Source organism: Mobula birostris, chromosome 24 (genome assembly GCF_030028105.1).
Source record: "Mobula birostris isolate sMobBir1 chromosome 24, sMobBir1.hap1, whole genome shotgun sequence".
Taxonomy (NCBI): domain Eukaryota; kingdom Metazoa; phylum Chordata; class Chondrichthyes; order Myliobatiformes; family Myliobatidae; genus Mobula; species Mobula birostris.
This window is the reverse complement of record NC_092393.1, coordinates 42416282-42443473: the sequence shown is the minus strand read 5'-3', so window position 1 is coordinate 42443473 and position 27192 is coordinate 42416282. Positions and strand designations below refer to the sequence as shown.

The following is a 27192-nucleotide window of genomic DNA, read 5'->3' as shown; positions in this document are numbered from 1 at the left end:
GAGTTTGACAGTTTTACCTCGCACTGTCTCGAACCTTTGAGTGTTGCACGCACCCAAGGCACATTGCTAACTCTATTTCTAGATGGCGGGAAGGTTTTGGGGAGCCGTTAATCTCCGATCCCTCAGCCTCTTCCTTGTACTGGCGACTGTGGTCAACCATGACGTCCAGGATGGTGGCAACAGCAAATATTTCTTCAATCCAGCCACCTCTCGATTGTGCATGTGAGGCAGGGAGGTGCGATGCCGCGGGAGTGCACTGACCGGCCGCCCGCTGTTTCCACCTCCCCGTGGCTGAGGGAGGGAGGCTGGCGGCCGCCCGCGGGTTCCACCTCCCCGTGGCTGAGGGAGGGAGGCCGGCGGCCGTCCGCCCGCGGGTTCCACCTCCCCGTGGCTGAGGGAGGGAGGCCGGCGGCCGCCCGCCCGCGGGTTCCACCTCCCCGTGGCTGAGGGAGGAGGGAGGCCGGCGGCCGCCCGCGGGTTCCACCTCCCTGTGGCTGAGGAGAGAGGGAGGGAGGCCAGCGGCCGCCCGCCCGCGGGTTCCACCTCCCCGTGGCTGAGGGAGGGAGGCCGGCGGCCGCCCGCCCGCGGGTTCCACCTCCCCGTGGCTGAGGGAGGAGGGAGGGAGGCGAGGCCGGCGCCGAGAGCGAGGCGGATTGACGTCAGTCGGCGCGGCTGATTTCCGGTGAGAAGTGACAGTGACGGTGACTGGGAACGCTCGCTCTGCTCCGCCGCTTGCATCAACGGGGGCCCCTTCGACTGGCGGCTCGAACGCTCGGCCGGCCTCTTTAGCCGCCGCCGGACGGAAGGCAGGATCGCTGTGCTGTCGGCCCGAGGTTTTGCTCTCCCGGGGGAGGCGGCGGGGCGGCGACTGGTCTCTCGGAGCCTGGCTGTAACCGGCTGTTGAGGGGAACGTCGGCTGGCTGGTTAAGATGGCGGCCGCGGGGAGCGGGGATGAAGAGCGCAGCCTGCGAGAGTGCGAGCAGTATGTCCACAAACACAACATCCAGCAGGTCCTCAAGGACTGCATCGTGCAACTCTGTATCGCCAGGCCCGAAAAGCCCATCACCTACCTCAGGGAATACTTCGAGAAACTCGAGAAAGTGAGTTCCGAGTGCTTTGTTTCTCCTTTCCGCACAGGGAGCAAAACTAATCTTATTTGTGCTCGTAACAGGCGTTGTTACTCTAACTTTGCGTAACTATTATGTGGTGGTTGGTTGGAGAAAGTGTTATGCAATGCAAATATTGCAGATATTAAAAGGGAATGGGGTGGGGGGAGGGTTGTGGTGGAAATGGACTTGTTTACGTTTTTACACAGTTTGTTGAGCCAGATGGAACAAAGACGTTGTAAAACAGGATACGAGTACGAGACATATACAAACAAGGTTAAAACTGAAAAGGCGCTTCGGCAGTAATAAAAAAAATACTTAATTGGTTAGTTGCAAAAGTACGATCTGTACTCCAGAAATTCTAATGCCATATCTGGATTAGACCCTTCAAAGATCAGGGAATTATTGCACTTAGAACTGAAGTGAAGAACTGTGCATTTATTTAGATGTAGTTGTCAAGTTATGGTGAAAACATAAAATCATATTTCATTGAATTTTCAAGGTGATAGTATGATTTTATATACACATTACCAGACCTGTCCAGTCACAGCTTACAAACCTGAGCTGTCACTTCTTGCTAGCTTTCTTTTTAATGGTTCCTTCCATTTTCTTATGTATGCTAACCCTTAGTGACCTCATCCAAATATGTTTTACTAGTTTATTCCAACTTGCCATGACATATCAGAAATTTACATTGCCTCCATATTTCAAAATGCATTGTTTATCATCTGGTCCCTGTTACGTCAACATTTTCTTCAGTTAAATATTGTGGTGGTGGGGGGGGGAACCAAATCTTACTGTTTTTAAGACTGTAATCCTGAATATATGTTTGCTCCTCTCCTCATCTGTTATGGTTTAACCATGATATCCAGTTTGGTGTCAAATTAAGACTTTTGTTAGTTTATATTGATTAATTCCAAGTCTGCTTCTGTTTTTATTCCCTCTGCTGCAAAATGGAGTCATAGATAGGCACAGGCCTTTTGGCTCAGTGATTCTGCTCTCTCCCCCCCCCCCCCCATGCTAATCCAACCCTAGTCCATTGTACTGTTCCCATATCTGCACTTCAGGAGCAATGTTCAGTAGCCATTGTACATTTTTGGGATGTGGGAGGGAACTGGAGGAAATTTACACAATCACAGTGAGAACATGCGAACTCTACCCAGATGGAGTTTGAGGTCAGGATTTAACCTGAGTTGCTGGAGCTGGGAGACAGCTGCTTTACTGGTTGCTTCAGGGTGCTGCTTCGTTACCTCCTGGCTATTTCAATTTGCTTTAGTTTGGTGTCTGATCTTATCACCGCCCTTAAACCTGTTCATCTGAAACCCTGCAGCCTGTTCCTTAACACCAAGACCTGTTCCCATCATTCCTTTGCTTTTCTATGCATTCTGGCTCATGGATCATCACTGTTGCAGTAATTATTCACTCCCTCCAACTACTTCATGTTTCTCTTCCTTTGTCCTTGCAAAGCTCTTGTATTTAAGAATTAGGACATTTGGTCTGTTGAGTCTGCTCCACCATTTCATCATGGCTGATCCAATTTTCCTCTCAGTCCCAACCTCCTGCTTTCTTCCTGTATCCCTTCATGCCCTGACCAATCAAGAATCTGTCAACCTCTTCCTTAAATATACATAAAGACTTGGCCTCCACAGCTGCATGTGGCTAAGAATTCCACAGATTTACCACTGTCTGGCTAAAGAAATTCCTATCTTCATTCTAAAAGGATGCGCCTCTATTTTGAGGCTGTGTCCTCTGGTCTTAGACTCCCTCTCCAGAGGAAACATGCTCTTCACATCCACTCTGTCAAGGCTTTTCACTATTCGATAGGTTTCAATGAGGTCAACCCTCATTCTTCTGAATTCTAGTGAATATAGACCCAGAGCCATCAAATGCTGTTCATATGACAAGCCATTCTTTTGTGAATCTCCTTTGAACCTGCCCCAGTTTTAGAATTTTCTTTCTAAGATCCAAACCTGCTCTCAGTGCTCCAAGTGAGGCCTCACCAATGCTTTGTAAAGTTTCTAATTCTAGTCTCTTGTTTCTCCTTTGCTCATCCTGCTATCAATGCTTATCCCTTTTAAAATTCTAAGCACTATTACCAGGCCAAAATCCTTAAATTCCTCCTTGGTGCTCTCTAACTAACCTTTTAATTGTTTGTCTTAATATCTCATAGCTGATATTTAGTTATGCTCTGGTAGAACCTTTGGTAATGTTTTGCTGTGTGAGTGTATCTGTCATCTCTTCAGTGAAGTGTAATTATACTGGCTTTTCATATTGAGATCTAGCAACTATTATTTGCTATTCTCATTTTCATATGGTAAATAGCATTATTTCTTTGGGCTTATAAAGATCAGAAAATTGAGTATTTACAAAAATGTTTATTACTTTGGAAATCAAACTGCAAGTGCAATATTTCAAACTTAGTCACAGAATGAACTTGAGGAACTCTTCAGCTTTGCTTCTCTTAAAATCTATTATCATTAGCCCTGAATATATTTGGATTTAAAGGCAAAAAACCGTAGCTGCCAACAGTTTGAAATAAAAAACGTGAAGTATTGTGAATACTCAGTGTGAACACTGAAAGGCCATTGACCTGAATTGTTAACTTATTAACTAAACAAGATTGTGAACTAATTTGAGGCCCTCTTTCCTTTTCCAATTACAGCGGTTTCAGAAAAAGTCATAGACATGTGAAATGTGGCTGACAGTCTGATTAAAGTAAACCAAATCGTAGTTAGTAATTCTGTGAGGAAATGATAGTGATGTGGTTATATCTGTTAAAATCTGACACAACATTTCAGTCAAGCAGTTAATTGAGTGCCTATATTTCTCTAAAGTTTCTAAACAGTGAAAGTATTTTTGCATATTGAAAGTGAGTACATCATCAGAATTTAAAGAACCTTGTTTCTGTAAGATCTAAACCTAAGAGAATAAATTGAAATGCTGAAACTTTTCAGAAATCACCTCTACGATATCCATCAATTTGGGAAAATGGAAGTAAAATGAGGATTGCAAATTTTAAATGATCAACTTTTGGACCATGGAATATTTAGTCTTCCTGGTATCACACACAATTGATGAGAAAGCTGATTAATTTATAATGCATAAATTATGATTCATTTTTAGGCTGGTCAGTTGGTTGATGAGATGCTCTGTGTTCTAATTATATCAGATAAGTTTATGGTTAGGAGTTGATTGTATTGATTGTAGTTAGGAAGGTATTGAATTTCACTTTGCATAATCACTGGCTCTCGTCATTGTATATTTGGAACAGAATTGCTTATTTAACAATTAACATTTAACAATTACAGCAGGAAACAGGCCATCTCGGCCCTTCTAGTCCGTGCTGAAAATATACCAGAATATTGTCTCAATATTTTAAAACTTCAACTGTCTGCACAGAAAGTTTGCCAAAAGTTGGGATATTGCTAGATTAGCATTTCACATTTTTAAAGCAATTCAGCTTTGATAAATTGGGGACAATTTTAAGAAATTCTCATGCAATAGACTCTTTAATGGATTGTTCATTTATTTAAGAACTAATTTTCCAAGGATACAGCAAGCAGTACCAAAGGCACACCAGTAAAGTGGTATAACCACTGACAAATATGTTACTGTGTTATAGCTTTGTATGTAAACATCACTTAATTGAGTCATGTGTTATGTTAAGAGCATGGTGGTTGTGCGTCATATCCGACAATGACAGGAAATCTGTGTGTGAGAGTTTTTAAAGTGGAAAAGGCGTTGCACTGGGTCAATTCCACTCTCTTAACCTCGGAAGTCTTCGTCCAGTGGTACAAATGTCATCATAACTGAGGTCTTCCTTGGTTGCAGTGGTTGTGCCTTTTCATGCCCTTCGTTCTCCAGAACGTTGCAGTACCACCTCCCTGGCCGTTATATTTCACTGTAGATCTCATCCACTCAGTTTCCCAGAGCTGATAACTTCGCATGCTAAGACAGGCATGTCTCTATCTTCCCCTGGGTATGAGGCTGCTGGCGACCCTCAACTGTTGTAGCCTACCTGTTAAAGCATGTACCAGGGTTGTAGCCACTGTCGCATGCAAACAGCTACTTGGAGCTGCAGGTGAGAGCTGAGTGGCGGGGACCAAAGGTGAGCGAACGGTTCCAGATTGGACATTTAAGCCCTTCACCAGTGGTGCTACCCTTCCCTGGACACCCCACACACCCCTGTTAAGAGAATATTGTGCATTCAATGGTGTATTTTCTTCTGAATCTGACCTTGATTTTAGACTTTTGTTGAATCCTGAATACAAGGTCATGGATCTGCCTGGGCTAATGAAGTAGCATGTGTTGTTGACTGTCAGTGAGTGTGATTGCAACTTTGCAATGATGTCTCTATTACTTCCTTTCAACTTAAGGATTTTTGATTTTTTTTTAATATTTAGAGGAAAGCAAGGCTAAATTTTGACTTGTGCTTTAGTGGTATGAGAAAGCCTGCACTGCACCATTGAATTCTAAATTAAGATATTATTTTGAAAACTTTGAATTTGTTTAAAGTCCTCGAACAATTTTTGTGTATGTGAATTGGTATGAAAATGTTTGGTCAGTGGTTAGTTGGAGAAAACTTGGATGAGTATGCAGTGATTGGGCCAGGATTAGGAAGAGGTCATATTGGTTTGGAAAGGTGATCTTTGAATGCAGGTGCTCATTAGAGCTGAACTGCTATTATCGATGACAAAAGCATATGCCTATCTTGGCCATTTGACAAAGCATGTAGAATACAATTGAAGTTATTACTATAGGGTTCCCCTTGTCCTCACCTACCACCCCACTAGCCTCTGTGTCCAGCACGTAATTCTTCATAACTTCTGCTATCTCCAGTGGGATCCTGGCACCAAGCACATCTTTCCCTCCCTCCCCCACTTTCCACTGCCACAGGGATTGCTCCCTATGCGACTCCCTTGTCCATTCGTTCCTCCCCACTGTTCTCCCTCCTGATATTTAACCTTGCAAGCAGAACAAGTGCCACACCTGCCCCTACACCACCTCCCGCACTACCATTCATGGGTCCCAAACAGTTCTTCCAGGTGAGGCAACACTTCACCTGTGAGTCTGTTGGGGTCATCCACTGTATCTGGTGCACCCGGTGTGGCCTTCCGTATACTGGTGAGACCTAATGTAGATTGGGAGACCGCTTCGCTGAGCACCTTTGCTCCATCCACCACAAAAAGTGGGGTCTCCTGGTGGGCACCCATTTCAAGTCTACTGCCCATTCCCGTTCTGACATGTCAGTCCATGGCCAAGATAAGGCTGTGCTCAGGTTGGAGGAGCAACACCTCGTATTCCATCTGGTTAGCCTCCAATCTGATGGTTTTTGAACTACTGGTAATTGACCCCCACCCCCACCCCAATCCTTTAACCATTTCCCACTCTTGTTGCCCTCTCTTGCTTTCTCTCCTTACCTGCCCATCACTCCTCTCTGGTGCTCCTCTCCTTTCCCCTTTCTTCCATGGTCTACTGTCCTCACCTATCAGATTCCCCCTTCTCTAGTCCCTTATCTCTTTCACCAGTTGTCTTCCCAGCACTTTGCTTCAACCCTTCCCTCTACCAGTTTGGCCTATTACCTGCCACTACTACTTTCCCTCCCTGCCCCCCCCCCCACCACCTTCTTACCCCTTCCTTTCCAGTCCTGATGAAGCATTCTTGGCTCAAAAGGTCAATTGTTTACTCTCTTCCATAGATGTTGCCTGGCCTGTTGAGTTCCTCCAGCATTTTGTGTGCATTGCTTTGAAAGTTTTTAAGTTTTTAGTCTTTGCTGGCAAAGCTAGTATTATTGCTCATCCTGTAATTGCTCTTGAAAATGTTGTGATCTAACTTTCAAGTTATTGTCGTCTTAATGAAGATCTTCCCAAATTGTTGGTCTTTAATAAATTTTTGAATTTGAATCAAATGACCTTGAAGGTGATAACTTGAAGGAGAACCTGTAGCTGGTGGTTTTCCTTTCCCCTTGCCCTCATTGGTAGACGTCAGTGATTTGCAGTGTTAATGGAATAGTGTAGGTAAGTAACTCTAGTGTATAAGACAATACAGGTAGTGGAGGGAATAAATATTTATGATGGATTGGGTGTAAATCAAATGGATTACTTTATCGCAATTCTTGAATAAATGTCATAATTGGGAAGTATAATCAGTCAGGCTTTGTAATAGCTGGAGTAGAGCAACTTGCTCTGAGCTGACCTGTAGTAATTATAATGTTTATATGTAATCTCAGTGGATTTTTGGTCTGTAGTGACCCTCATGGTGTTAATGTGTGTGTGGGGAGGGGTAAGGAGCATGGGAGAGAAGTAGAGTCTGTGATGAACTACTGTCAGGGTTAGGTATTTAGACACTTGTGACAGTTGGTAAATGCTACATTGGTGACATGCATCAACGCTGATCTTGCTGCAGGTAGGCACGGTGTATTACATTTTCTGCTTGGATCTTGCTGCATACAGGCATGGCCTATTACACTTTCTGCAGCGTTATGTGGGATTTAACAATAATTGAACATCTCCAATTCTGACCATATGATGGAATAGAAGCCAATGACATTGCATGTCTTGTGGCAAAAACAAAAACACAAACTCTTTTGTTAAGAATATGAGTATTTTCACCTTCATGCTCTTTCACCTTTTACTAGGGCTCACAGTGCTATCACTCATCACTGCTGATCAATTTTCCACATTCTACTTAATGCTGCTTTGCCTCACTTCTACTTGTATTTGGAAAAAACTCTACTAGAGATGTAGCTGGTTCTTGAGTGTTTGGTATAAGCCAAGAAGTTTGTTCCATAATCTTTGCTGTATGGCACTTGAGATGAATTGTATTGAAGATTTCTTATTGGAAGGAAGCAGGGATGGATTGTGCATTCATCTTGATGATATGATGTAGCTTTACAGAAGGGATGGTTTGCACCTGAAATGGAGGGGGACTAATATCCTAGCAGGAAGGTTTGTTAATGGGGTTTAAGTTAGAGTTACAGGGCAATGGGAACCAGAGTGCCAGGACAGTTAGTGGAGAAGTTTTGGAGACAGGTGTTGGTAAGACCTTAGACAAAGGCAGGAATCAAAAGGTTGAGCACTGAGGCAAAGCAGCATCAACTTCATGGACCCTGTACAGATTACAGATGTGGAGGTGTTTGCTACCCTGAGGCAAATTTTGGATGGATAAATTCCCAGGGTCTGACAAGGTGTTCCCTCTGACCCTATGAGAGGCAAGTGCAGACATTGCGGGGGCCCTAGCAGATATATTTAAAACCTCCTTAGCGATAGGCGAGGTACCAGAGGATCGAAGGATAGCCGATGTTGTTCTGCTGATTTGAAAAAAAATGCTTCAGATGGAAACCATGAAATATAGGCTGGTGAGTCTGACATCAATTGTGGGAAAGTTATTGGAAGGTATTCTAAGGGACTGGATATATAAGTATTTGAACAGACATGGAGTGATTAAGGATAGTCAGCAAGGTTTTGTGTATGGTAAGTCATGTCTAACCAATCTTACAGTTTTTTGAGAAAGTTGCCAAGAAAGTGGATGAAGGCGAGACAGTGGATGTCGTCTATGTGGACTTTAGTAAGGCATTTGACAAGGTACTACATGGGAGGCTAGGCAGGAAAGTTTAGTTGCTCAGCTTTCAGGATGAGGTAGTAAATTGGATTAGACATTGGCTTTGTGGGAGAAGCCAGAGAGTGGTAGTAGAGTGTTGCTTCTTTGACTGGAGGCCTGTGAGTAGTGGCTTTCATAAATCAATGTTATATTGAAGTTCTACAAGATGGTGAGGCCTAATTTGGAGTAATGTGTGCAGTTTTGGTCCCCTACTTATAGGAAAGGTATAAACAAGGTTGAAAGAATGCAGAGAAAATTTACAAGGATATTGCTGGGTCTGGAGGACCTGAGTTATAAGGAAAGATTGAATAGGTTAGAACTGTATTCTTTAGAATGTAGAAGATTGAGAGGAGAATTGTTAGAGGTATACAAAATTGAGGGGTATGGATAAGATAAATGCAAGCAGGCTTTTTCCACTGAGGTTGGGTGGGACTACAACCAGGAGTCCTAGGTTAAAGGTGAAAGGTGAGAATTTTAAGGGGAACGTGAGGGGAAACTTATTCACTCAGAGGGTCATAAAAGTGTGGAATGAGTCGCCAGCACCAGTGGTGCATACAAGTTTGATTTCAAGGTTTAAGAGAAGTTTGGGTAAGTACATAGATTGTGGGGGTATGGAGGGCTGTTGTCCCGGTGCAGGTCGATGGGAGAAGGTAGTTTAAAATGTTTTGGCAGGGATTAGATGGGCTGATGGGCCTGTTTCTCTGCTGTACTCTATAACTTTTAATCCTCAGTTTTTTTTTCCTTTGGTATTCTCCCTTTCTGGTGATTGTATTCTTGAGTGCCTATAGCCAAGTGTGACATGATAGTGTCATCACTGATCAGTTCCTGAAGTTCTGCACTTAGTATATTCTATGCCTTTGCATCTTTCAGTCTTTCTTCTAATTGTAGTGTACTGTTTCTTCAACTGCTGAAGGGGATGTGTGTTAATAAGGAAAAAATTGGTTTCTATATCTGACGTCTTGTCATGAGATTTCTCTGCCAATCATAGAACGGTAGAACATTACAGCACAGAAACAGGCCTTCTGGCCCTTCTTGGCTGTGCTGAACCATTTTTCTGCCTAGTCCCACTGACCTGCACTTGGACCATATCCCTCTATACACCTCTCATCCACGTACCTGTCCAAGTTTTTCTTAAATGTTGAAAGTGAACCCGCATTTACCACTTCATCTGGCAGCTCATTCCACACTCCCACCACTCTCTGTGTGAAGAAGCCCCCCCCCCAATGTTCTGTTTAAACTTTTCCCCCTTCACCCTTAACCCATGTCCTCTGGTTTTTTTCTCCCCCTGCCTCAGTGGAAAAAGCCTGCTTGCATTCACTCTATACCCATCATAATTTTATATACCTCTTATCAAATCTCTCCCCTCATTCTTCTACGCTCCAGGGAATAAAGTCCTAACCTATTCAACCTTTCTCTATAACTCAGTTCCTCTAGTCCTGGCACCATCCTTGTATACCTTCTCTACACCCTTTCAACCTTATTAGTATCCTTCCTGTAATTTGGTGACCAAAACTGCAGATTTGGCCTCACCAATGCCTTCTACAACCTCACCATAACATTCCAACTGTTATACTTAATACTTAGATTTATAAAGGCCAATGTACCAAAAGCTCTCGTTACGACCCTATCTGCCTGTGACGCCACTTTTAGTGAATTTTGTATCTGTATTCCCAGATCCCCCTGTTCTACTACACTCCTCAGTGCTCTACCATTTACCTTGTATATTCTACCTTGGTTTGTCCTTCCAAAGTGCAATACCTCACACACTTGTCTGTATTAAACTCCATCTGCCATTTTTCAGCTCATTTTTCCAGCTGGTCCAAATCCCTCTGCAAGCTTTGAAAACCTTCCTCACTGTCCACTACACCACCAGTCTTTGTATCATCAGCAAATTTGCTGATCCAGTTTACCACATTATCATCCAGATCATTGATATTGATGACAAGTAACAATGGACCCAGCACTGATCCCTGTGGCACACCACTAGTCACAGGCCTCCACTCAGAGAAGCAATCCTCCACTACCACTCTCTGGCTTCTTCCATTAAGCCAATGTCTAATCCAATTTACTACCTCTCTGTGTATACCAAGCGACTGAATCTTCCTAACTAACCTCCCATGTGGGACCTTGTCAAAGGCCTTACTGAAGTCCATGTAGACAACATCCACTGCCTTCCCTTCATTCACTTTCCTGGTAACCTCCTCAAAAAACTCTTAATTGATTTGTTGAACATGACCTACCACGCACAAAGCCATGTTGACTCTCTCTAATAAGTCCCTGTCTACCCAAATATTTGTAGATCCTATCTCTTAGTACTCCTTCCAATAATTTACCTACCACCGACATCAAATTTACCGGCCTATAATTTCCCGATTACTTTTAGAGCCTTTTTCAAACAATGGAACAACATGAACTATCCTCCAATTCTCCGGCATCTCACCCGTAGATACCAACATTTTAAATATATCTGCCAGGGCCCCTGCGATTTCGACTCTAGTCTTCTTCAAGGTCCAAGGGAATACCCTGTCAGGTCCTGGGGATTTATCTACTCTGATTTGCCTCAAGATAGCAAGCACCTCCTCCTCTTTAATCTGTATAGGTTCCATGACCTCACTACTTGTTTGCCTTATTTCCATTGACTCCATGCCAGTTTCCTTAGTAAATACAGACGCAAAGAAACCATTTAAGATCTCCCCCATTTCCTTTGGTTCCATACATAGCTGACCGCCCTGATCTTCAAGAGGACCAATTTTATCCTTTACTATCCTTTTGTTCTTAATATACCTGTAGAAGCTCTTTGGATTATCCTTCACCTTGACTGCCAAAGCAACCTCATGTCTTTTAGCCCTCCTGATTTCTTTCTTAAGTTTTTTTTTGCACTTTTTATACTCCTCAAGCACCTTATTTGCTCTCTCTTCTTCTTAATCAGAGTTGCAATATCCCTTGAGAACCAAGGTTCCTTATTTTTATTCACTTTGCCTTTAATCCTGACAGGAACATACAAACTCTGCACTCTCAAAATTTCTCCTCTGAAGGCCTCCCACTTACTAATCACATCCTTGCCAAAGAACAACCTGTCCCAATCCACGGTTTTTAGATTCTTTCTCATTTCTTCAAATTTGGCCTTTTTCCAGTTTAGAACCTCAACCCAAGGACCAGATCTATCTTTATCCATAATCAAGTTGAAACTAATGGTGTTATGATCACTTGAACCAAAGTGTTCCCCTACACACACTTTCATCACCTGTCCTAACTCATTTCCTAATAGGAGATCTAATATTGCATCCTCTCCAGTTGGTACCTCTATATATTGATTTAGAAAACTTTCCTGAACACATTTTACAAACTCTAACCTGTCTAGACCTTTAAAAGTATGGGAGTCCCAATCAATATGTGGAAAATTATAATTCCCTACTATCACAACATTGTTTCCTGCAGTTGTCTGCTATCTCTCTGCAGATTTGCTCCACCAATTCTTGCTGACTATTGGGTGGTCTATAACGGGTCCTCAACCTTTTTTTTGCACCACGGACAGGTTTAATATTGACAATATTCTTGTGGACCGGTGGGGGGGGGGGTGTTCAGGTAGGGTTAAACTCACCTCAACATGTCTTTTACAGTTAGGGTTGCCAACTATCTTGCTCCCAAATAAGGGACAAAAGTAGCAGTCAAATACGGGACACTTGTGTTTACGGGAGCATCAGCAGTTGGTCTGCCACCTGTCCTCAGGGGAAGGAGAGATAAGGAACAATGAAGCAGCATCTGGAGATGTGTAATGAAGGGACGGGAGAGAGAGCTGTCTAATGCGGCTCCCCCTTTGAACCCTGAACTGTTTGAAGTGATGGACCGGCGATCTGGAGATGTGTAATGAAGGGACGGGAGAGAGAGCTGTCTGGAGCGGCTCCCCCTTTGAACCCTGAACTGTTTGAAGTGATGGACAGGCGATGCCCCAGCAGGGCGATAAAAAGGGACAGGTTCGCTAAGGCAACACACACACGACACCCGAGGTAACGAGACCCTGGAAGCGGTGCACCTCTCACAAGTCGGTGGGAAGCTCTTGAAAGGCTGAACGGGGCATCAGCCTTAAACGCACAGGGTGGAAAGGTACGATCAGCGGGAACCCGGTGTGTGTCCACCCTCGCTTGGGTGCCGGGTTCACTGCAGAGGATTGACCGCATCTGGAGGAGGGGTCACAGTCGGTGACCTCAGGTGACATCACAAAGGACCCACCCGAAAGCTGCTTGTGAGCAATATCACCGGTCTGTGAGTGGAAGCCGTTTCTGAATGATCAGTCGTTCTCGTTCTCTCTCCCCCCCCCCCACGTTGTCCATCACCATGGCAACGATTACTGCAACCTGAACTAAATCGAACTGGACTTTTGTGTCACTTTGAAATTGGTCATTTACCCCTAGACAACGATAGAGCTTGATTGATGCTGTTATCTTAATTCTGTGCACATGTGTGTTTATCATTGCTGAACTGTTGCATTTATTATCCTTTCGATTACTGTGTTGCTTGTTTCTTTAATATAGCTTTCTTAGTTCTAGTAATCCAGACTCCAACTGAGTGATCCATTTCTGCTGGTTTGGCAACCCAGTTATGGGGTATGTAACAACCCCAAGAAAGACTACCATGACCATGAAGCCTTGCGCGGGCACCTGTGTGTGCATGCGCGTAGGTGCTGATTTTTTTCCACAAATTGGTTTTGGCTTAATCTTCCGGACTATACTGAACAGACATTATTTCTACTTTATATAGGCTGTGTATTTATCATATCATTTCTGCTTTTACTATATGTTAGTGTTATTTTAGGTTTTATGTGTTATTTGGTTTGGGAACGGTCAAAAATTTTTCCCATATAAATTAATGGTAACTGCTTCTTCGCTGTACGCCATTTCGGCACGAAAAGTTTCATAGGAACGCTGTACCTTAGCAGGGGAAATATGGGACAAGGGTGGTCCTGTATGGGACAAACTAATTTAGCCCAATATACTGGATGTCCTGGCAAATAAGGGACAGTTGGCAACGCTATGTTCAAGTTCAACAGTGCATGACAGGACATGAGGAAGGTGCAGCTGACTTGTATCGTTTTCTCGTGGCCCGGTAGCACATGCTTTGCAGCCCGGTGGTTGGGGACTGCTGGTCTATAATACAACCCCATTAATGTGGTCATACCTTTTCTTTTTCTCAGCTCCACCCATATGGCCTCAGTAGACAAGCCCTCTAATCTGTCCTGCCTGAGCACTGCTGTAACATTTTCCCTGACTAGCAATGCCACCCCTCCACCCTTCATTCCTCTGCCTCTATCACGTCTGAAATACCAGAACCCTGGAACATTAAGCTGCCAGTCCTGCCCCTCCTGTAGCCAAGTTTCACTAATGGCTATAATGTCGTAATTCCATGAGTCAATCCACGCCCTCAGCTCGTCAGCCTTCTCCACAATACTCCTTGCATTGAAATAGACACCCCTCAGAAGATTATTACCACCACACACAACCCTTCTATTTGTGACTTTGCATGAACTTTTAACATCATTTATTTTCACCCCCGCTCCACTATCTGCTCTGGCACTCTGGTTCCCACCCCCCTGCAAATCTAGTTTAAACCCTCCCCAATAGCATTAACAAACCTCCCTGCAAGGATATTGATCCTCTTGTAGTTCAGGTGTAATCCATCTTCTACCTGCCCCAGAAGAGGTCCCAATGATCCTGAAATCTGAAACCCTGCCCCCTACACCAGTTCCTCAGCCACGTGTTCATCCGCCAGAGCATCCTATTCTTACCCTCACTGGCACATGGCACAGGTAGCAATCCTGAGATACCACCCTCGAGGTCCTGCTTTTTAACTTCCTACCAAGCTCTCTATACTCACTCTTCAGCACCTCCTCACTCTTTCTTCCTATGTCATTGGTATTGATGTGTACCATGACATCTGGCTGATCACCCTCCCACTTCAGAATGCTGTGCACGCGATCAGAGACATCCCTGATCCTGGCACCCGGGAGGCAACAAACCATCCAGCAGTCTCTGTCACGACCACCGAACCTCCTTTCTGTACCTCTAACTATCGAGCCCCCTATCACTACTGCTCTCCTCTTCTTCCACCCTCCCTTCTGCGCTGCAGAACCAGACTCAGTGCCAGAGATCCGGCTGCCGCAGCTTATCCCAGGAATATCATCCCCCCCAACAGTATCCAAATCGGTATACTTGTTGTTGAGGGGAATGGCCACAGGGGAACCCTGCTCTGCCAGCTCTTTCCCCCTCCCTCACCTGATGGTAACCTGATTACCTGCATGCTGCTCCTTTGGCATAACTACCTCCCTGAAGCTACTATTGTTAAACACCTCATTCTCCCGAATGATCCGGAGGTCATCCAGCTCCTGCTCCAGTTCCTTAATGAGGTTTGTTAGGAGCTGCAGTTGGATGCACTTCTTGCAGGTGTCGTTGTCAGGGACACCAGAGAACTCCCTGACTTCCCACATCCTGCAAGGGGAGCATTTCAACATCCTGCCTGGCATTCTCTCTAAACTTACTAGTTAAAAAAGAAATCTAATGAGAAAAAAAAACAACAACTTGCCAGAACCTAGCCTCACCTCTGCCTGTTTATGTCGAAGCCTGTTGAGCCAAAGCCGTCCCACTCTTACTCAGTCCACTCCGACAATGGCCGCTTCGCTAGACGAAATTTCTTTTATAGTGCGCTAGCTGACCGGCTGTCTTCAGCTCCTCTGCTCCCAATTGGTTGGCCGTTTAAAAAAAACTGAAAAAGCGGACGAATCCTCTCCTCCTGTGCTCTGACAACAGGATTTTACAATCCTTTGTAAAAGCTGGAGACCGTCCACAACCTCAGCCTGCTTGTCATGGTGTCTGAACGGCAATTGAAAGTCAATTCTTGCAAGCAATTAAAGTTCCCTGACTTCATCACATTATCATCACTGAGGCCTGACGTGGTCATTCTGTCATAAACCTCGAAGCAGGTGGTCATGGTAGAACTCACAGTGCCTTGGGAAGACTGGATGAAGGAGATGTTCTTGCATAAGAAAGTCAAGTACCAGGAGCTGGTAGAGCAGTGAGACATGGGTGGAGGACATGAGCAATAGAGATGGAGTATAGAACTGTTGCTGGCTGCTCACTGTACAGAATCTATTCTTTCCTTGGCATAATGGGGGCTGCAAAGGGAAGAACCACCTAAACCATCAGAGGTTGCTGACCGAGCCTTCAAATGGCTGTGGATCAGTGCTGCTGGAACATAAGCCAGGGCCCGATCAACCCTGTCTGTCTCCTGGGCGAGAGTTTCTGATATTGAAAGACCCGAAACACCTGATGACCCCAGGTTACATCACTGATGATGTGTCCCAGTGCATTCTTGGATGCATCTCAGCAGCAAGGGATCAGGAGTCAATGTTGAGAGCTCTCTGTGGGGTTACTCCAGGGTATTGGTAGGCCTATTTGCTTGGTCTATTCTTGTGGGGTAGATCATGATTCTGTGATGGAATCTTAAAACTGGCTTTGTCCTTGCAATTTAATGAGTAGGCTATTTCATAGGGCATGGAGTGAATAACTATGGTGTGATCGGTTGTCAGATATGGGCCAGACTGGGTAAGAGGCAGCTGTGCTTTTATATTGTTTTTTGAATGTTTAAATTTTCAAACTGAATTGAACTTTAACGACGGTTGTAAATTTTAACAATTGGCTCTGGTTCTAAGATGGCACCATTCAGTGGCGACGGCGTACTGCTCTGAAAGGAATAATCAAATATTCTCGTTTAGGACTATTACGACTGAAGTCCAGTTACAGCCATGGATACTTCAGTTAGCGGGATTGTTTTAAGGCATTAAAAAAAATCTAGTGATATGCAAAATTGACAAACCTTGGATGGCAGACTTGGGTCCTGAGTGCAGTTCTCCATTAAGAAAGTAGAAGTGGAGCACCGTGCCGCCAGACAAGTTTAATTGAAATGCAGATGCTTCACACTTGTACTTCCAACTATCCTGCTGGTGAATGTACAGACACTGGAATATAAAATTGAAAACCTCAGAACAATATTGCTGTACCAGAGGGATATCAGGGGCTGCTTTGTACTTTGCTTCATGGAAACATGGCTCACACCCACCATTTCGGATGCAGAGCTGTAGCTCAATGGCTTCACCATTATCCACAAAGACAGGACAGCTCAGTTTTTTTTAAAGGCAGAGGAGGTGGAATATGTTTTATGATTAACTCATCGTTGTGCACAAACATGGCAGTTCTCTCTCAGTCTTGCTACTCCGACCTGGAATATCTATTGGTCAAATGCTGTCCGTTTCATCTGCCGCCATCCTGGTAGTGGCGTACATTCCACCTCAGAACCTGCCTGATGCTGACCTGAAGAAGCTGAGCAATGTAATCAGCAGGCATGAAAATGTGCACCCTTATTGTGGGAGATTTCAGCTAGGCCAGCTTGAAGAAGTCTCTGAACAGCTAACACCAACATATCTCATGTGGAACCAGAGGAGCCAACACAGTTGACTAATTTTATACCACCATCAAGAGCACTTACTCTGCCATCCCAAGCCCATACTTTGGAAAGTCTGATCACCTGGCGGTACTTCTACTCCCAGTGTATGGGCAGAGACTTAAGACCGCAGCACCAGTGGTGAGGAGTGCTGACAGGAGTTGGTCGATTGGACAATATTCAAGGATTCATCTCAGAATGTAAATGATACATCACCATTTTCATTGATTTCATGAAAACCTGGATGGATGAGTGTGTGCCTTTAAAGAACATTTCGGACATACCCAAGTCAAAAGCCATGGGTGAACCATCAGATTTGTAGTCTGAGGGCTAGATCTGTGGCACTCAAGACTGGTGATCCAGAACCAGACAAAAGTACAGGCACATTCTACGGAAGGCTATCTAAAGAGCAAAACAGCAATTCAGATTGAGATTAGAGTCTAAATCAGATGCAGGTCAGCTTTGGCAGCTTTTGCAGGCCATTGCTTCCTACAAAGCAAAACTTAACATGATGAATGTCTTGCACATGAGCTCAACACCTTTTATGCACACTTTTAAAGGAAGAATGAAACTAGATTTGTGCAAATCCCTGCAAGATTTGGTGCCCCTGTGATCCCTCTCAGAGGCCAATGTCAGGACATTTTTCAAGAGGGTGAACCTTCAATGCGTCAGGCCCTGATGGTGTACCTGGAAGGGCTGTGAAAACCTGTGCCCAACCAACTGGCAGGAGTGTTCAACGATATTTTCAATCTTTCACTGCTGTAGTTGGAGGTTCCTGACTGCTTCAAAAGGGAGACCAGTGCCCAAGAGCAGGGTGAGCTGCTTCAATGAATTTCACCCAGTGGCTACTGTGATGAAGTAAGAGGGTGGTCATGGCTAGAATTAGCTCCTGCACAAACAAAGACCCAGACCTGCTGCGACTTGGGAAAAGATTTGTTTTCCAGCAAAACAATGACCCCAAGCATAAAGCCAAAGCTGCACAGGAATGGCTTAAAAACAACTTAAGTTAATGTACTGGACTGGCCAAGTCAGAGTTCAGACCTCAATCCAATTGAGCATTTGTGGCTGGACTCGAAAAGGGCTGTTCACTCAAGATCCCTGTGCAATCTGACAGAGCTTGAGCAGTTTTGTTAAGAAGATTTGGGAGAAATTGCCATGTCCAGGTGTACAAAGCTGATACAGACCTATCCACACAGACTCAAAGCTGTAATTGCTGCCAAAGATACATCTACTAAATACTGACTTGAAGGGGGTGAGTAATTATGTAATCAATTATTTTGTTTAATAATTGTAATGTAGACAAATTTCTCTCAGGATTAATAAAGTGTGTCTATCTATCTATCTATCTATTTGTAGAAAGTTGTTTTCACTTTAACATGAAAAAGTCTTTTCTGTTGATCAGTGTCAAAAAAGCCAAATTTAATCCACTGTGATCCAATGTTGTAAAAACAATAAAATATGAAAACTTCCAAAGGGGATGAATACCTTTTTATAGGCACTTTAGTAAAAGAGACACGAGCGGACATTAGACTGCTGAAAATGACACTGGAAAGATAGTAATGGGGAAGGAAGAAAGAAATGGCAGACAAACTAAGTATTTTGCGTGAGTCTTCACTGTTGACACCAACCACATGCCAAAAATTTGAGCGTGTCAGTAGGCAGAGTGAGTGCAATTGCTATTACTAAGGAGAAGGTGTTTGGGAAGCTGAAAATTAGAGTAGGCAAGTCAACTGGAATAGATAGAGTGTGACTTTATAAGGCATTGGTCAGACCACATTTGGAATATTGAAGAGTTTTAGGCCCCGTATCCAAGGAAGGGTGTACTGGTGTTGGAAAGTATTCAGAGGAGGTTTACAAGAATTATCCTGGGAATGAAAAGGATAACATAAATGCTGTGCAAAGGTTGGAGCTATACCATAGCTACACATATGTGCCTGAGACTTTTGCATAGCACTGTATGAGGAGTGCTTGATGACACTGGCCCTGTGCTTGCTGGGTTTTAGAAGAACGTTGGGGGATCTCACTGAAACCTGTTGAACGCTGGATGAAGTGGGTGTGGAGAAAATGTTTTCAAAAGTGGAAAGCCTGGGACCAGAGGGCACAGCCACAGAATAAAAGAACATCCCTTTAGAACAGATGAGGAATTTCTTTATCCAGAGTGGTGATCTGTGGAGTACATTGCCAAGGTGACTCTGGATGTCAAGGAACTGTGTATATTTAAAGAGGAGTTTGATAGGCTTTGATTAGTAAGGATGTCAAAGGTTATGGAGAGAAAACAGGGGAATGGGTTTGAGAAAAAAAATATATCAGTCGTGATGGAATTGCAGAGCGGTCTTGCCTAATTCTGTTCTTATGTCTATAAACTAATGAATACTATGTCACTAATTTGCTCTTTTTTGCACTATTTTATGTTTCTTGTTATAACTTATATTAACTTTGTATTGCACTGTATTGTGCAACAAAACAAATTTCACAATATTATGTAAGAGATAATAAACCGGATTCTGATATTTTTGATTCTAAACTTGTATGCATGTGCATAGCAATTTCTTGATGGAACTTTCTTAAAACTTCACTTGTTCACTTTTACTTAAAAAATGGTCTTGAGCTTTACTGGTGCGTTAGTTGTGGCAGCTTTCACTTTGCCATCAGGAGTACTGCTGCTAATTGGGAACAAAATTGCTTGAGAGACTCCTGGATAGGTACATGGAGCTTAGAAAAATAGAGGGCTATGGGTAACCCTAGGTAATTTCTAAGGTAAGGACATGCTCGGCACAGCTTTGTGGGCCGAAGTGCCTATATTGTGCTGGCGGATTTCTATGTTTCTATGTAACAATGTTCTTGGTGGGCAGAAGGTGATGAATGAAATTAATTCATCCACCCACTGTTTTGGTCCATTTTAAACATCTATGCTATTGCTAAGTTATTACTGGAAGAGATGGTTTTGGGAAAGGCCAACTCCTGCTCTTTCGAATCTTTTACTTGCTATAAACTTGCAAATCTACACTCTGTCATCTTCAAAGGTGATGATGTTGAGCTGTTTTTGAATTCCTTCATGCAGTTAGGGAACAGGGTTCCAGCCAGAAATGCATATGTAATTTCCTAGGCAGTTTGGTGTGTGTACTGCTCCCCTGCACCTGTTGCTGTTGTCACTCCAGATTTGAGAGGTACTTTCACAGAAGCCTTCAAGTTCCTATATTGCATATTCTAAACTGGAGAATCAGAGAGGTAATGTATTGAGTGCTGAAGAAGAAAACAATGTTACTGAGGCTCCTCGCTCATCCAGGCAAAGGTGAAGCATGCCATCATATTTCTGTATTGTGCAACAAAAGGCAAATCTGTTGCTGCAGTGTAGCTTCGGATGGATATTAACTTGCATCTCTGACTAAACATGTTGAAGTTGATGGAATTCAAAGTTCAAACTAAGTTTATTATCAAAGTACATATGTCACCATATTTGTCAGCGTGAGATATTGATTTCTTGTGGACATACTCAGTAAATCCAAGAAACATAATAGACTCAATGAAAGACCGCATGCAACAGGACGAACAAAGAACCAAAGAGACGAAAAACTGTGCAAGTACAAGAAAAAACTAATAAGCAATAAATATTGAGAATATGAAATGAAGAGACTTGAAAGTGAGTCCACGAGTTGTCAGAACAGTTCAGTGATGGGCGAGTGAAGCTGAGTGAAATTGCCTCCACTGGTTCAAGAGCCTGATGGTTGAGGGGCAGTAACTGTTTCTGAACCTGGTGGTGTGGATCCTGAGGCTTCTGTACCATCTTCCTGATGGCAACAGCAAGAGGAGCATGGTTCATTGCCTGACGCCTGATAAAGTAACAGTCATGTCACATTAGGCGAAGCTCAAATCTAGTCTAAGTCATTCTGCAAACTCATTCACTTCAGGTGGCTTTTCATTACGAAGGTTAGTTTATTTACAGTGATAATAGTGTTCTTAATTTAAAAATATTAATTTTTGAAGGCCTAACCCCAGGGTCTGGTGATAAAATGATAGCTATACCAAGCTTGTGATCTTTCAGAATCAGGTTTATATCACTGGCATATGTCGTGAAACTTGTTGTTTTGCAGCAGCAATACATTGTAATAAAAACTATAACTTATAAAATGTATATAAAAAAATAAATAAGTAGTTTAAAAAGAGAGGGACAAAACTACTGAAGAAGTGCTCATGGGTTCATTGTCCATTCAGAAATCCAATGGTGGAGGGGAAGAAGCTGTTCCTGAAACATTGAGTATGTCTCTGTAGGCTCCTGTACCACCACCTTGATGGTTGCAATGAGAAGAGGGCATGTCTGGGTGATGGAGGTCCTTAAAGATGGATACTGCCCTTTTGAGGCATTGCCTTTTGCAAATGTCCTGATTGCTGAGGAGGCTAGTGCCCATGATGGAGCTGGCTGAGTTTGCAATTTTCTGCAGCTTTCTCCAATCCTGTGCAGTGGCCCCTCCATATCAGATGGTGATGCAACCAATCAGAATGCTGTCCGTGGTATATCTGTACTATGTGTCCTTGGTGATGTATCAGATTTCCTCAAACTCCTAATGAAACATAGTAATTGCCAAGTCGCCTTTGTAATTGGATCAATATGTTGGCCCTAGAGTAGTACCTCAGATGTTGGCACCCAGGAACTTGAAACTGCTCACTCTTTCCACAACTGATCCCTTTATGAGGACTGGTGTGTGTTCCCTCAAATTCCCCTTCTTGAAGTGCACATCAATTCCTTGGTCTTACTGATGTTAAGTGAAAAGGTTGTTGTTGAGATACTACTCAACTAGCTGATCGATCTTACTCTTTTATGTCTTCTCATTACTGTTTGAAATTCTGTCAACAGTGTTGTTATAGATAGTTTGAGCTGTGCCAAGCCACACAGTTGCAGGTGTAGTGAGAGAAGAGCAGTAGCCTAAGCATACATTCTTGAGGTATGCCATTGTTGATTGTCAGGAAGAGATGTTATTTCGATAATAACATCGAAATCTGTGGTCTCCTGGTGAGGAAATCAAGGATCTAGTTGCAGAGGGAGGTACAGAGGCCCAGATTTTGAAGCCCGTGTATTAGAATTGAAAGTACGATTGGGTTGAACGCAAATTGCAGCAGGTCCTTAGGCAAGAGGGGATTCTAGCCATGACCAACCTCTCGAAGCTCTTAATCACAGTAGGCGATGGTACTGGGCGATGGTAATTGAGGCAGTTCACCTTGCTGTTGGGCACTGGTATGATTGGTGCCCTTTTGAAGTGGGTGGGAACCTCTGACTGCAGCAGTGACAGACTGAAGATGTCTTTGAAGTTTCCTGCATTTGGCTGGCTCGGGTTTTTGGAGCTCTACCACCTATGCCATCGGGGCCTGTTGTCTTGTGTGGTTTCACCCTCTTGAAAGATGTTCTGATATCGGCCTCTGAGAAAGATCATACGCTCACCAGATGCTGCAGGGATTCATGCAGGTGTAGTTTTATTCTCCCTTTCAAAGTGTATATAAAAGGCATTGAACTCATCTGGACATGAAGCATCACAACCATTCATGGTGTTAGGTTTTGCTTTATAGGAAGTAATGGCCTGCAAACCCTGCCAGAGCTGACGTGCATCGATTCCAACTTTAACCTCAATTGGAATTTTTTTTTTCATTCTTAAAATAGCCTTTTGTAGATAATTTAGATGGATTGCTGGATGGGGTAGGTTCTCATCTGTTGCTTGACTAATCACTGAAAATTGATTTATTGTACTGTGGATGTCCTAATTTGAAGGAAACCATGAATTGTATGTCCAGTCAAAGCTGCAGCATTTTGTGTGAAATTACTGCTAGACTGTTCTTTAAAATAACAAAATGGTGAAATATTCCTTTTTCATCCAGATTCCTATGTTGATTATTTTGCATTAAGTTTCCAATTATGCTTTATTATGAAGAACATGGCAAGGATTTAGTGCAAATGATGGTACTTAGTTGTTTTGTTTTCATTGTCTTTATTTGTACACGAATCTGGCACAGATGAAGGCCACCTAGAGCTTTATGTCTAGGTCAATTAACATTTCCCCCCTTTTTTTTTATATAACAAAAGGAGGAGGCCAAACAGATGCACAATCAGCAGAAATCGGGTTCTCGATCTGACTCGCGTGAAGATGAAATCTCTCCCCCGCCACCCATGAATCCGGTAATGAAGGAGCGAGGACGCCGCGGGGCAATTAGTGCTGAAGTTTACACAGAGGAAGATGCAGCATCATACGTAAGAAAGGTAGGTCTGCATTCTGGCCAGATGCTGAGATACTTACTGAAATTCTTTTGCATATCAATCACTGGTCCTGTTGATTTTTCTAACACATTACCACAACAAAGGTGTGTTTTGTTAGACTAGAAGCAGTAAGGTAGATTTTCAGTTAGTACTATCAATGTATTGGACAGATTTACTCACATCAGCATGCAAAATTTAGAATATTACACCCAATAGAATTGTGGTCAAATCCACAAATTTGTGAGTTTGTTAGGTGTTGAAAAATGGAATTGGGTTTTACTGCCAAAATTTTTTCTAAGGTCTTATGTATATTAAAGACAATTAAATAGGTCAGTACAGTTTTTAAGTACAGTCGGCCCTCCTTATTCGCGGGTTCCGCATGCGCGGATTCAACCAACCACAGATCAGGAAAACCCGGAAGTTCTCTCTCCAGCACTCGTTTGAGCATTTTTCTTGTCATTATTCCCTAAACAATACAGTATTTCAACTATTTACATAGTATTTACATTGTATTAGGTATTATAAGTAATCTAGAGATGATTTAAAGTATACGGGAGGATGTGCATAGGTTATATGCAAATACTATGCTATTTTATATAATGGACTTGAGCATCTGTGTTTTTTGGTATCCGTGAGGGGGGGTCCTGGAACCCATCCCCCACGGATAAGGAGGGCTGACTGTTATTGCCATTCATCTTTATGGCTTCTCACAGGTGGAGGCTGGTTAAAGTCCTTACCACTTGTAAATCCAGTTAAGGAATGTATTTTAGTGGAAATATCTGAAAGGAGACGAGTACAATTTTATGCTATTTGATTAGGTTATTGAACATTCTGTGTATGGCTATACAAGTCATTTTTTATTTTGGAAGCTGTAATCTACCGAACAGAATTTTCCACAGTATCCATAAGCAGGAAGGCTACCCTACAATGTATTGTATTTTATCAGTCACCCATTATAAGCAGTACATATTTATTTTGCAACTACTTAGGTAATTACTAAGGATTACAAGACTATGGCTGCCCTGGCTAAAGCCATTGAAAAGAATGTGCTATTCTCTCATTTGGATGACAATGAAAGAAGGTGAGGAGTTTTTAATATTAGAGATTTTGGCATGAATGTAAAGATTGTTTTGGGCTATATAATTAGTCTTTCAGCTTCAATGATTTAGCAGCATTTGTTGGGCTTCAGTTTAACTTAAAGATCTGAGAAGTCACTTAAGATTTGGTTTAGTGCAGAGTGATGTATTGCCTAATATGTAAAAGAGCAACCTGTTTTGCTTCGGATGTTCAGAGTTCTTTGGTGAAGTTTTCATTCAGAGTTCTTTAGTGAAGCTTTCAAAATGGAAAGTTTAGATAAATATTCAAGATTTTATGGCTATTGATCTTTAATGTTCACAGCAATTGCTTACATATTCTTCAAAATTATTTCTTTGATTATAAATTGAATTGAGTTTCTTAAATGTAAGCTCTCATGAATAGACATGTGGAAAATTGACTTTTGATTTGATTAGAGAAAATGCTTATTCAGTCTTTAGGTCCTTATTGTCTGCACATTATCTTTGGGTTAAGTTGATCTCTAATCATAAACTTTTAAAGACCCTCCAATGATGGACCATTTCATGGCTTAGATTATTTATACAAGGTTTGTCACTGTATGCATATTTTAATAATTATCTGCATTTTCGCTTCTCACTCTCCCACCACGTTAGTTGTCTTTGGGTTAATAGTGCTGCTTTGAAATTGTCAAAATAATGGTCCATGATACCTGTGGTGTTCTCGCCTAATATACTGCAATGTTCCTGATGGGAATGGATGACAGGGTTGAATGCACAGTGGCCATTGGTCTTGTTCGAATTTAATCTGCAATTTTAAAAATTTGAAGTGTTGTCTATTTCTGCATTTGCTAACTTCAAGTTTTAATGTTTATTTCTTATAGTGATATTTTTGATGCAATGTTTCCTGTCACATACATTGCTGGTGAAACAGTCATACAACAAGGTAAAATCAAAACTTTGACCATTGGAGGGAAACAATATTTAAATTTAATGTTGGTAAACATCATGGTTCTTTCTTGTGCTTCTGCTTTTAATTCTCATAGTTCTAAACTGAAGGATAGATGGAGTCAAAGTGAAGATACTTGATTTTTAGCTTTCCATCCAAGCCACCAATTGTTTGAAGGGGGATTCTTGTTGATTTGTTTTCTAGGCTTTTCTCTAAATACCAAGTTTATATAGTGTAAGGTGCAATATAGCCACATTTGCTTTTAGTTCTATCCATGACGTAGCATTATTGCAACTATGTTTTTGTTAGCATATGATATTAAAATTAACATTCAAATATAATGAGAAAATGTACACCACAATAATGAATAATCATGAGGAGGAAAAATTTAATTGAAGGGAAATAATATCTTGATAGTCATAAACAAAAGGGTGAAGAACTCCAGGAATCTATGTCCAACCCCACCTCATGTTACCAAGGTAGAATTTGTAGGTTTTCCTTTGACCATGTGGGTTTCCTACAATGATTTGGTAGTCACCCACATCCCAAAGATAAGCTGGTAGATTTATTAGCCTCTCTGAGGAGGGGACAGATAGGCTCATATGTGAATTGGCTACGTGGAAATCAAATGCTGCTGCTGGAATAGATGGAGAGTTGGCATGGAAGCTTTCGACCTGTTTACTCCTATGTCGGGAGAAAGTATGAGAAAGGTTGAAACAAAATTGCTTTTTTGTGTCTGTCTTTGATTATCAAAATCTGAAACTGATATCTCCTGTTAGGATAGTAAGCTCAAGTGCTGCAGAATTTGGATTTTGAATGTTGTCTATTTAGAACCATCTGTGACATGCCCTTTTTTCATTACTACCATCAGGGAGGAGATGCAAGAGCCTGAAGGCCCACACTCAATCCTTTAGGATTTCAGCTGCTTCTCCTCTGCCATAAGATTTTTGAACGATCCTTGAAAACTACTTCACTTTTCCTCTTTTGTACTTTTATTTTTTCTTTGTAACCCATAGTAACGTAATGCCTACATTGTACTGCTGCCGCAGAACAACAAATTTCACAGCCAGTGTCAGTGACAATAAACTTGATTCTGATTTGCTGCTCTTTAAACACCATTTGGTGTAGAGATCCAATATTTAGTCTCAATGCCTTTGAAGGAATCGTGATTATGTATCAAAGTCAGGACGGCCTGAAACTGAGAGGTGAACTGACAGGCACTAGTGTTACCCTGTGCCTGCTGTCTTTGTTCTTTGTGATTTGGTCATAAGTTTGATAGCTGAATTTGGAGAATCTTGGCAAGCAACTCAATGTACACACTATAGGTATGATGTACAAGTGGTGGATGAGATACCAGCCAAGTGGGCTTCTTTGACTTGGATGCTATTGATCATCATGAGTATTCTGTCATACGTCTGGTTTGTACTTTAGATGGTGGAAATCCAGCTGCAGGCCTTCTACCCATAGCCTTTATGTGATTGGTCTACTTGAATGTCAGGGTAATAGTAACCCCAGAATATTGGTCAGGGACTTGGACCTGTAAATATATATAGATAGGTTAATACTATATTGATTCCAAAGGAAATTGCAGTGTCACAGTACCATTGCAAGTGCACAGTTTTACAAATATTAGAAGAGAAGTAAGAAAGAGTAAAAAAGTTACCTTAAAAATAAGATTTCCAAGTTCACACTGATAAGATGGTAGTGCAAGAATTAGCACAATATTATACAGTAATGGGTGCACATTCACACGGT

The 27192-nt window shown here is 42.5% G+C and overlaps 1 protein-coding gene across 1 annotated transcript in view; it reads left to right on the top strand.

The window, feature by feature from the left end:
• Nucleotides 1-514: 514 nt before the first annotated feature.
• LOC140187384 (cAMP-dependent protein kinase type I-alpha regulatory subunit) overlaps nucleotides 515-27192 on the top strand; it is a 40505-nt gene continuing 13827 nt past the window's right edge. The window contains exons 1-4 of the mRNA XM_072242677.1: nucleotides 515-1100; nucleotides 23266-23439; nucleotides 24426-24517; nucleotides 25373-25434. Of these exons, the coding sequence (XP_072098778.1) occupies nucleotides 930-1100; nucleotides 23266-23439; nucleotides 24426-24517; nucleotides 25373-25434 (499 nt within the window). The 5' untranslated portion in view covers nucleotides 515-929. The remainder of the gene's footprint in view (nucleotides 1101-23265; nucleotides 23440-24425; nucleotides 24518-25372; nucleotides 25435-27192) is intronic.